Raw genomic sequence first — 12,728 nt, forward strand, 5'->3', positions numbered from 1 at the left:
TTGAATAGTCAACCATTCAAAACCTAGCCAAAAAGAGTGATGGCTTGGGAATCTTACTTCACTTCCACTTTTCGGGGGCATGTAATTAAGAAATATATGTCACACACTATTTTTTTTTCCCCTTCATCAGTTGGATTTTTTAAATTTATGTTGATATTTGTAAAATATTAATAAGTTAATACTCTGTACAGGAGAAGAGTTTGGGAAATTCTAGGGGAACCAAAAGATACAAGATTAATTATCTGGTCAATAACAAAAAGCGAATCAATGTAAAACTTGGTTCCCAGCTTTTCACCTTGTGTTCAGAGTTGCATTTGTGAAGTGTGCTTTGAACTTCAGTTCAGTGCCCAGTGACAGGAAAAGTGGCAACAGGCACACGCTGGAAAACAGGAAGTTCCACTTAAATATGAGAAGAAACTTCCTTCCTGTGCGGGTGCCAGAGCAGTGGAACAGGCTGCCCAGAGAGGTTGTGGAGTCTCCTTCCCCGGAGACATTCAAACCCCACCTGGATGCATTCCTGTGCCCCCTGCTCTGGGTGTGCCTGCTCAAGCAGTGGGGTTGGACAAGATGATCTCCAGAGGTCCCTTCCAACCCCTACTGGTCTGTGATTCTGCAAGATCTGAAGTAGGATTTCTGTGGTTACAAAAATTATTATATTTTTTTGTATTCTGTCATGAACAGCTGTTTTTAATCTTCAAATAGTTAGCAATCAATTTTAAGAAAAATATGAAAACTTGTTAAATCCCTATAACGTTGAAATCCTTTAAATGAATTTACATTTCTGTGCATATAAAATAGAAGAATGTGTACCATGTGGTATTATTTTTATATATATAAGATGACTGAGTGAGGTACATGCAAGATGGATGGATTAGTGGTCAGTCCACTGCAGTTATTTAAAGTATTTCCATTCAAGCCATTGAGAGTTCAGAGATTACAAACAGTGATCAATAATATACTCTGAAAAGCATCCATATGTCCTTACAGATTTACTTTTCTTAATTTTTAATTAGTCCATCAACAACACTAATTTTATGCCATTAACACATAGAAAGGCCTCAGACTGCATCCACCACTCCATTAATTGATAAACTGCAGAATATATTTAAAGAAATTCTACAGTATGTAGTAATTAAATTAAAACCGACACATAAAGCAAAAATGGTGAAACAGACTGATCTATTTTCACCCTTATGACTGGGTCAGAAAGTGAGCCCAGGCAGCTAACAAAATTCACCAAATCACCACCAAGCATCAAAATGACACTAACAAACAGAAGGTTTAACTAGCTACTCAAAGACAGGATTCTAGTCTTATCTGACTTTTCAAGTTATAATATAACATGGGTAGATTTACAACCGCAGCAACCTAAGCATTTTACCCATTCATTTTTAACCACTCTTCCAGCCCATACTTGCCCTCTAAACAATTCCTGTTCAAACATCATGACTTAGTGGTATTTTCCTTGTGCAAAATATGAAATAAGCAAGCAGAAGTTGCTCAAGAAAATTTGATCAAACCAAAACCAACTGTAACACAATGCTATCTCTCTCTGAAAAACTTTATCCATTCTGTGAGTTTTTGATCAAATTAGGTATTTTTAGCAAGCACACTGTGGTTACAGGCAGTGTTTACTGAGTTTATGAAATAAATTCTTATAGAACAAAATTGGTTAGAGTGCATTAAGTAATCTTCCAAAAAGTACTTACTGAAGGTTGTGATTTGGGCTGTTTGTTGGACCTGTAAACATAAAACAAACAAACATTGCTGGCAAGTTTGAATCAAGGACAACAACATAAAAAAAGTCAATAGTAATCTGAAGGAAACTGTCTCTTTAAGGAAGGTTTGTTTCAAGATTCAAACAAAGCCCTCTGCGTTCCTGCACATAATTATATATTGCTATTTTTAAAGCCACAAATAAAAATCACATGAATTTTCTGTCTGCTCAGGCAGCAACTTGAGTGGACTTAATTTTTGTTAGAAAATATCTCCCACCGTAAAAACACAGGCTGTTCGAAAAACAATGTGTTATCTTGACACATCACTTACCTCTTAATAAGCCCCACCTGAGCCTTATTATCAGAGTTTATGGTATGACAAGGGCATGCTCTTAACCTTTGTCACAGCGGGAACAAGGTCCAACATCCAGCACTTAATGAATCACCACAAACTAAACTGCGGAGTTAGCTATTTCCATTACAAAATTTGAAGAAATTTTAGGAAAATGTCTCTAGAATTTTTTCCCCATTGCTTCAGAAGCAATGGAAATAAAAGCTTGTCTTCCAGGCTGGATGATTAAGTCCATCTTATGCAATATAAGTACTTTTTGAAAGGTGTGGTGTACCTTCAGCTGTCAAAGGGCAAAATTTGAGGCCAGGCTTCACATAGCAGTACAGACGTGATATTTCACAAGCATGAACATCACATAGAAAACTGCTTCTCATTCTTCCCTTCAGATGTTTTCTACAAACTGAGTTCAGCAGTAGAGTGAAAACTCCAGGCAATGAAATGTTACCTTTTTGTGCTTCATACTGGCGCTTTAAAATTTTTTCTTCACTACGTATTTACAGACCTTTCCATCTGCATTTACTTTCTTTTATTACCAGTAAATGGGTATCGAGTTCAAGTGAGAAGTTATGCACTGGAGGAGAGGCGCCAGGCAATGGCTTTATTTATTTTCTTTTGTGTTGACAATTCTTCTTAAAACATCAAATTCATTTCTCATTATGCTGTTGTGAAAACTAATACCTAGTGTATAAAGCAGTCTGAGTAATTACAAAAGCCAGGAACTCACCGAGCCTTACAAACAACACTCCTGTTGCAGTTATCGTCTTCATCCCATTTGAAGCCACGCACTGGTAGTATCCTGTGTCTGTAGTATCCAGATCCTGGATTCTCAGACGGGAACCATAATCTGTTTTTCTGATGATGATCCGTCTTGGCTCCTGAACCACTGGAGCATCGTTTTTTAGCCATCTGACGTTCGGAGATGGATTTCCTGCTACCTTGCAGTGGAGGATCGCTGTCTGCCCCTGGACTACAGTGATATTGTTTACTGGTTCCAAAAAGGTCAGGAAGTAACCTAAGAGGGTAAAAGGTCAGAAGAGATCAAACTTCACTTGGCTTGTGATAAAAGACTGCCCAAAGGCACGTCTTTAAGAGAGGTTTTGGTATTGGTTTCAGGTTTTTTTCAAGCTTATACTCCAAAAAAATGCAGTTAACTGTCCTGGGGACACCACAACATCACGCTCCAATTTGTCCCTCATGACTGACTTCATGTTTCTCTGCAGGTAAGGATGCCAATCAGAATGTCAAGCACGAATTAATACCATTGCAATCTAACTCCCTTTGTGGACACCTATTCTGAAGCAATAATGACTTTTTCTGTTTAGTTTCTACATCTCTTGGGAAACAGTTAATGCTATAACAGGAAAATACACCCTTATTCCATAAAAAAAGCAATCCAGTTGCAACCCTTTAGAATGTAATTATAGTTTTACCACCTAATCTCCTTACATGGTTATATATTTGTCTTAAAAATAACTAAAACGGCAAAAGTTACTTTTAGATATTAATTTTAATTGCCAGATACTCATCTGACAAGAAAATCTTAAGATGAGCCCTATTTGGATAGGTTTATCTTACAACTGAATTTTAGAGATGAGAAGTCTCACATTCAATTTAAAGAAAGGATGTCTCAATTTCAGAAGTAACCTGTGATACAGAGGGCACTTCTAAATTGATTATACGCTGCCATTTTTTTACACCAAGACCTAAAATAGTGATAAATTGGTTAAAGAAAGGTCTGTATGGGTACTGAGTAATCAGGTTTCATGGGTTTAGTTTTATAAATGGAAACTAAAAGCACTAAGTGGTTTGTTGAAAGGAAAGGGCTTATCAAGAAGCATGTATGCTGTATTGGGGAACTCAAGTGATAAAAAAAAGAAATAATTGATGGAACAACACTGTAAAGACAATCAAAACTTCTGTAGGTTATTATTTTTAAATTTAATTCGGTGTTAGGACTCTTGCAACTGACACATATCACAAGTTGAAAGCTTGAAAGCATGTAGTTCTACTGAAATAATAATGTGATTGTCAAAACAAGTAAGAAAAGTATCTAGCTGCCATGCTCATATGTTTGTTTTGATGAATTTATACCATCTAGACTTAGAGCATCAGCGATACTTCATATTACATTACATTTTTATGTCAACTGGATCCAAAAATCAAATAACTTTGATGGATGTCCACATGTGTCATTTCCTATCAGTTAAATTATTTTGCAGTTGTTTAATTAGGAAATAGCATATTACTGTGCAGGAATCTATCACCAGTAATGCAATGGTCAACATTCACAGTCTAATTGCTGAAATACCTTAAGAAAATTGATGCTTTGCTTTGATTTATGTTTGACATGACAATGAAAATCAGTTCCTTGTAATGGCTAGGTATAGCACTGGAGAGGGGAGCAGTAGAAACATCAGCCTATAATGAATTTGCAAAGCCAGACTTCGTTGGAAAACTGGATTTTCCCAAGTATTATCATTGCTCTCTACCACTGGCCTTTCAAATGCAGTCCCGCTTTAATGAATAATATGAAAATACGTCACTAAATAGAAAATGAAGGAAACCCAAATATATATAATCTCCACATGACATCGCAAACTCACTAGAAAATTAATTTGTCATCCTTTTTCCTCATAATATATTAGTCTATATGTACTTTTACATTAGTTTTCCGTTGTTAGTCTACAAATCTTCAGTAGATTTTAAAACATTTTGACAGAACACAAAAAAGTACTTCTTTTCAGACACCTGATAAAACAGGGAGAAAAAGTACACGAATGCTTTCCACAATGTTATGCCACACCAATGTAATTTGTTGGGGTTTCCAGTTACGTTTCATAGCTGCAGAATTAAAAAGACTAGAATGACATTGTGACAGGGAACAGAAAACCAGCAAATTACCTTGTTGATATAAGGAATAGAAGCAATTGATTAGAGCTATTAAGTAAGCCAACATTTCATGTATACAAGCATTTCTACCAGTAAGAAAGAAAGCATGATCAATCCTACCACAAGTTAGAAAAGGAATTTCCATGGCTATTTCATACTTAGCTCATTATTTAGGGAGCACCACAACTTATTTTGCCACCTTTTCATAATCTATGTGTAGTTTATTCTCATCAGCACCATCAAGGCAGAGTATACAGTCAGGAAAAGAAGTAAGTTAGTTTGCATTTATTTGAAATATGTTCAAAGAACGAATTGTCATGCTCAATAATACTGATTGAGTCAGAAGAGTCAATTTATGAAATGAAGTGGGAAAGTGGAAAAGCTGAAAAATTCTTCTACTTCTAGCAAAACAACAGGGGCATTGAGGAAGTGTAAGGACATCTGGTCATAGTAATGGTGTTGAGCTGTTGGGTGGAAGAGGAGTGGAGCCACAATGCGGCACCAACTCAAGGAACAGTTCTGGCAAGATACAGATTGGATGTGTGGTCTGAAAGATGGGTAGCAATTTGGCTCACAGGCCACACACAGTGGGCGGTGATCACTGTTTTTTACTCAGGCTGACAGCCTGTCACAAGCGGGGTCCCCAGGGATCAATACCAGGCCCCACACTGTTCAACAACCTCACAAATATCTTGGAAGATGAGACTGAAAGCACCCTCACCAAGTTTGCTGATGAGACTAAACTGGGGGTGATGTAGGCAGAGGGCAGAGCCATTTTAGAGAGATACATGGACAGACTGAAAAGGGGGACAAGCAAGAACCTTATGGAGTTTAATACGGTCACATCCAAAGTCCTGCACCTGGGTCAGAATAATGGAATAGCCCAGTAAGGGCTAGGATCTGTGTGGCTAGGAGCAGCCTTACTGAAAGGGAGCTGGGGGTCCTCGTGAACAATGAGCTGAACATGAGTCATCAGAGTGCTGCTGTGGCAACAAAAGGAAATTGGATAGTGGGCTGCAATCGCAATTGCATCTGCAATTACTAGGAGAGACAGAGGCGTGATCATCCCAATCTACTCAGTGCTTGTCAGGCCACACCTGGAGTATTGTGGCCAGTTCTGGACCCCAAAATTCAAAAATTACACAGGAAGAGCGGAGAGTGTCCAAAGGAGGGCTACAAAGATGACCAAAAGGCTGGAGAACATGGCCTGTGAGGAAAGACTTGGAGGAGTTAGGTCTCTTCTACCTGGAGAAAAGAAGGGTCAGGGGGATCTCATCACAATTCTTCCAATACTTAGTAGGCATCTACAAAGAGTACAGAAACTCTCTCTTCACAAGGAGCCACATGGAGAAGACAATGGGTGATGGGTGCAAGCTTCATCTCAATAGGAGAAATAATTTTTTTGCAGTGAGAACAATCATTCAATGGAAAATGACCTCCCCGAAGATGTGGTAGAGACCCCATCACTGGAGGTTTTCAAGGTGTGATTGGACAGGGTACTAGATGATCTTGCCTAGGCTCCCTTTCCCAAAAAATGTTGGACCAGATGATCCTTTGTAGTGCCTCCCAACCTGGGCTGTTCTGTGGTTTTATGGGTCTATGATTCAGCAATCTTGGGGGCAGCCTGAAGGTGCTCACACAAGGGAGGCAAAGGAGATGGGTTTAAGGTGTTTTTTCAGAAGCTGGTCACTTCCAGCATGAAGCCAGCACAAAGGTACAGTCATCTGGCTCAGAGGTGCTCCTGATTCCTAGGAAGTGAAAAAGGTGGAAAAGATGCTTTTTATAAAGCTGGGGCCAATTTAAGTGCTGTAAGTTGACAGCCAGAGATTGTGGTTCTTCTACCTCTTCGATATACTCTTTGTTCTTGACACAGAGGTCTACATTGTTCTTGTGCCATTGGTCAGTTTTTGTGTCATTCGTCAGCTTATAGCTTGCTCAAACACTTACCGCTGTTTCACTTTTCTTGATTTAAAATGAGCCACATTGAGTCTTCACTTTGTTAGTCATTTAAATAAATTTGGATGAAAACAGATACTGAATTTACTTATTAGGACCAACAAATGTTATTAAGTCAAGATTAAATTCATGTTAGACCTTCCTGTTTTACCAACTAAACCAGAGTTACTGTAGGAAGTAATTTGGCCCATAGCTTTTAGGGAATCCAAAATATTTCATATGAATTTATGAATCAGGTCCTATTAATAACTAGAACAAAACTATTACCACCTAAAGCAATACCAAAGATTTATGGATTAATTCAGATGCAGTGTGATTAGATACACTTCCCCTGCAGTCAGTGTAACTGAATCCATTTCCTGCAGGTCAGAATTTGGCTTTAGTTCATTATTTCTCCTGCCAATTTTACAGGCATTTTCTGCAGTGTTCTCTATCACCCTGTTATTACAAATCAAGTAATAAATATTGTAACTTACTGAACTCTGAAGCACTTGTGTTTTCTTCAAAGTTCTGCAGAGCAGCTTAGGAGCAGTAGGGCAACTCCCTGCCTATCCACTGTCTTTGTCTGTACCCTGAAGTACACAATTTCTATTTGCTATATTCATTTCCTATTTGAGAAATGATGCTAAAGTCTGGTGTTTATATACTTACTGAAACTGAAGTAATTGTATGACAGAGTGGGCAGCCATTTGCTGTGCTCCTCTGTTATTTGGTGTCCACTTTAGATAACCCATAACTGCGAATCTTTCAAAGTGGAAAATTTAACCAACCGTGTTCTTAAGAATGTTTTCCTTATTTAATTTCTGCAGTTATTTTTTGTGATGTACTTCTCATGACAAACACTGTGTGGCTGCCAGTTTGATGCAATGATTTGGGAAAAAACAAACTTTTCCAGGATAAATTGGGACCTCAAAAGGTATAAAGCAATTTTTTTCCCAGTGTAGTTCTCTTTCTCTCTTAATAAATATTCATTTGGACACGTATGGAGGAAAATGAAATGTGAAGGCGCTAGAACTTGTATTTAACTTGTGTCCTATATTTTTTGTTACGTATCAGTCAACTAGAATTTCTTAAAACTTGAACAGATTTGTTAATCTGTTTTAATACTGGCATACCTTTGAAACAAAGAATAAATACTCTCTATAGAAGAATTTGGGCTTGCTATGTCTAAACAGCATTACTAAACTGTAAATGACATATTATAAACAATTATATTTCATTTGGGATATGGATACCAAATAGAATTTTTTTGTAAATCTGAGAATAATGTCCAGCTATTTTCTGTGTTACACAAATACTACTGTTATATACTGTTTTCTATACTCTGGCTTAGTTCCAAGGGTCATTGAAATGAAGGAAAATGCTTCCTTTTCCTTCATTGGGTTTTGGCTTAGCTTAAAGTACTTCAAAGGGAAAAGCTATCTAGTGGAGATTTCTGCACTTGCTGTAGGCAGAGATGTTCTAAATTAAATTTCTCTTTTATTATGGTTTTTAACATAATGTACAACCAATACTAATATTTATTTTGCTTGAACAGAGTAAAAACTGTTCTGTCAAGACGCTATGAAAGGATAACACAACTTAATTGATATATTATACTATCATAATCTATGTACCCTATGAGTAAAGTAGCTTGGGGAAATGACTGACATGAATTCTGGCAAAACTCTTTCATATTTTGAAATGCCTTTGTTAGGTTGCCAGTACTTCATATTTTTAAAAGGAATACATTTGATAAAAATATATAAAACAGAATCTCACAGCAAATCAAAATTAAGATGACAGGTCTATTTTACATGTTTTGGCAAGAATATAAAAATAAACTTTTCCTGTATATGTCAAATCATTGTCAAGATACACACAAGAACAGATACTAAGCTAAAAACTTAAAGGGTGCGACTATCTCTGAGACCTCTCATGCATGTTTTTTTTCTTAGTTTTATTTATATTATTCTGGCATTTAGATGTCCAAGTTACTGGCTGAAACCATATGTGCTATGCTTGGCATAAACACAATGCAAAATGATTGCTCTGCATCTGTTGTTTTAAGATCTTAGCTCTGAATTTTAAGTTCGTTCTAAAAAAAAATATTTAATCTTCTTTAGTTACTTTAGATCAAGTTAATTATGCCTTAGCTGCTTTCAAGTCGAGTTTTGGTTTCTATTCATTTTGTTGTTGTTGTTGTTGTTGTTCCTTTTTCCCTATAAGATTTTAAAAATAATTGTGCATTCATAATTTGCAAACCAGCTTCGTGATGGCCTCCATCAATAGCAATTATTAAAAGTTTGCAGCTCTTTTTATCTCAGGACTCTAAATCATTATGAATATAGAAATCTTATGAAATGGGAAGATATCATAAGCCTTATTTTCCAAATGCACAAACTAAAGCAAGGAGGGTTTAAGTGACTTCCCAAATTCACACATGGACTAAGTGGTAATATGTATACTATACTGAGTTTCACATCTTTCTGTGTTCCTGAGATAATGAGGATTTGAGACAATGAGATAATAATCCATTTTTGTGGAACAGTTGATTCCCTTTTCTTTCTGCAGTGCACAAGGGAAACAAATACTGAATGTCCAATTTCTGATAAAAAGAAAGGAAATTTTGAGTCATACATTGCTAGATACCTGAAGATACAACAATCTTTCAGAGCAAGTAGTAATAATTACATAAATGTTTTATCTTTTTAGAATACACAGTTCTCGATAAGACATATATATGTATTTAAATAACTTTAGATCCAACAGTCAAAAATCCCATAAACCCCTCTGTTTGGTATTACAGAACACATCACATCTTCCAGCAGTGTTGCTTTTAGATACTCAAAATTTAAAATCAGCTGTTTAAAAAAAAAAAAACCAAAACACTTTTTGTCTGCATAACTGCATACAATTTAGAGGATTTTCAGACTCATACCATAAAACTTTCTAATGTTCAAACCCACTAAAAATATGTATGTTATGATTTATTTTAAAAACAATGTAGGATTTCTTTTCCCTTGGCTGCTTGCTTTTTCTTTTTTTTCTCCCCTCCTGTTTTCACTTTTGTCTTCAAATAACTCTTCATTTTGTTAGACATAAATAAAGGACATGGTGCCTCTCACCACAACCCTTTCAAATCATAGCCTCTGTGATGTCATTTTAAGACTAATATAATCTTATATCCAATACAAAAGATCTTTTGGGAAAATATTTTGAGTAATTAATCTAATAATGTTTCCACCAGAAGTGAATTCATAATCCTCTATAGTAAGACAAAATTTTCCACCTAGGAAACATACATTAGCTTATGGAATGACTGACTATTAACATGAAATTATTTGAGGAAGACAACACTGTTCCCAAATTGACTGTGTTATGATTACAGTGATAAGTATAAAGTGTTCACAGAATTGACAGGTAATCTATAAAGAATATCAAAGAGTTGCAGAGTGTTCTGGGCTTATCAAAGAACTGAGCACTATTGTAAGAGAAAACAAACACGAAAGTTGCTGAAATTCAAAGCATTTCTTTCTAGAGCTGTGTATAGCAACACTGCTGTAAGTACAAGAGTTTAGGGCACATGGAGCACACCACCACACCTTAGCAGGTGGTGGGAGACCAGTAAAGTGACTCTTTCCACAAGTAAATCAGGACTAGAAATACACTGAGAAACACCAACCTAGTAAAGGGAGAGCAAAGTCTAAGACTCATGACTTCTTACACAGACCATTTTCCTAACTACAAAACAGTCTTCCCAGTTCTTCACTGCGTTGTTTTGTTTAACCACAATATGAAGATGAGCAATCTACAACATATTGAAGCCAGGTTAGGAAATGCAAAGGATGTTGGCAGCTCTCCCAAAATACACGAGCAATTAAGGAAACTACATTGTTATATAGCATCACATAACGTTTCCAGATTAATTGATACCTTTACAGTCTAATTTAATCCCCTTATTTGCACCCCACCTTCCATACTATTTGTGATCTCAATTTACAGAAATGCAGCCAGAAGCATGTAAAATAAAGTGATTTGGATCACATGCACTTCAAATATACTCTGGAACAAATTATAGCCAATTCAGGATGAAGTGGAATTAGCTTTGAAATACTGCCACAACGTGCACGTTTTCCCCCACACTGAAATCGGTGGGCTTAAGCTCTCTTATTAGCAGAAGGAAACCTATTTTTGAGCAGTATTTTCTCATACATGAAGGACTGAAGATCTTACCTAGCCCAGATATTCAATTCTAAGGGGTAGAATGGTTTTGTGTTCTTGTTTTCTGAATCCCCAGATGAGACTGTGAAGAGGCAGGTACCACCTGTCCTAGGCTACTGCGCATTTAGGACCAGATCTTAATATCTGGAGCACAACAGTAAAGTTAGGAGGTGGACTGTTCTTTGGGTCACCAGTCACATGGATAAAAAGCTACCACTTTTAGAATATATATTAATGATTCCTGACAGTTTACCTTATGTCAAGTCAAAGCAACCAGGATAGTCCAGTCATAACTTGGATTTATCATATAGGTACCTCTTGAACCAGAATAAGGTCCCAGACTTGTGCAGAAACCACAGTTACGGTCAGAGGCTTGGGGCATCACATCTCCTGGAGCAATCCAGCTCACTCAATGTCTCAGCTATTGCAGGTCGCGCTTACTCATGCACTTCTTTAAATATTAGAGTGTATTTTTCTAACATTCCCATCACCAGACATTATTTATGATGCAAGATTTTACTGGCAGCTCACCTGAGCATGAAAAGTTCATATTTTACCCTTCAATACCTTCCCCAGACTTGTTTTAAAAGATTGCAAGCAGTGAGACCCTCTGTGATGATGTACCAACAGTGCTCATCACCAAAGAAAAACTTGGGTTTGGCTTGTGCCACAAATCTTGTATTTATCTGTGAATAATGGATATGTTCTTTTTTTCTTCTGGGCTTCAGAAAGGAAAGCTTCCTTTTTGGCCTTGTCCTGGCCAACCCTCTGGTGCAGTGAGAAAGAGGACTTTGCTCCTTTCCCAGCATCACCAGCAGGAAAAGCTAGCTGACTGTGGGAAGGTGGGCAGAAAGCAGCACAAGGCCCAGCTGGCAGCAAGCCTGGGTGTTTCCGGAAAGGACCATGGAGCTGACATGGTTCTGCCTCTTGAGCAAGGGAAAAAGACTTTTTAGGAACCAGGGTGAGTTTGTTAGAGTGTTTGTTGCGAAACAGAAAGCCACCAAGAGACACTTGATTGAAATCAAGATTGGGGAAAGGATCATCTTTGCAAAGACTCAGTGGACTGGGAGGAGATTTGTGTTCAGATTCTTTTATTTTTATTCCAAAGCAGACCTACGTTCTTCTATGGCAAATACTCACTGTTCTGCTCTGGTTTTCAGTGAAACGTTACTCAGAGGCAGTGTTCTTCTGGTGGTTCAGGTGCTCACTTAAGGCAAACAGGGGAAGATAAATTCTCCTCAAAGCCCTAGCCAAGTCATGGTCCTCTCCCATCAATTATCAGAAGGCTAGCTTCACTTTTAGGAAGAGAATTCTAACTCTTTTTAAGTGCACATTATTAATAATACCTCGCTTAACCTGGTTACTTCTTTGGAGGCAGAACCTTTTTTCAGGGCTTCTGGAGGATTTAGAGAATAGAGTGATCTATACTCTTAGTAATTCTAAAGCAGCTTTAACTTTGGGCATTATTAAAGCCTATTTACTATTCTTTTCATGCTTGTTTTGGGCCTATTCTACAATCAGAATAAAAATAGACATCATAAATCAGAACAACTAAACATTTCTCAAAGAGAGCAAGAAGATTGGTGTGATGGAAGAAACAGCAGGACTCT

The 12,728-nt window shown here is 37.2% G+C and overlaps 1 protein-coding gene across 2 annotated transcripts in view; it reads right to left on the minus strand.

Moving 5' to 3' along the window:
- ROR2 (receptor tyrosine kinase like orphan receptor 2) overlaps positions 1-12,728 on the minus strand; it is a 157,575-nt gene that overhangs the window by 35,441 nt on the left and 109,406 nt on the right. For both annotated transcript variants that reach the window (XM_064437984.1, XM_064437985.1), the window contains exons 3-4: positions 2,795-3,082; positions 1,710-1,740 (exon numbers count right to left, since the gene is read on the minus strand). In XM_064437984.1, the coding sequence (XP_064294054.1) occupies positions 1,710-1,740; positions 2,795-3,082 (319 nt within the window). The remainder of the gene's footprint in view (positions 1-1,709; positions 1,741-2,794; positions 3,083-12,728) is intronic.

Source organism: Phalacrocorax carbo, chromosome Z (assembly GCF_963921805.1).
Source record: "Phalacrocorax carbo chromosome Z, bPhaCar2.1, whole genome shotgun sequence".
Classification (NCBI taxonomy): domain Eukaryota; kingdom Metazoa; phylum Chordata; class Aves; order Suliformes; family Phalacrocoracidae; genus Phalacrocorax; species Phalacrocorax carbo.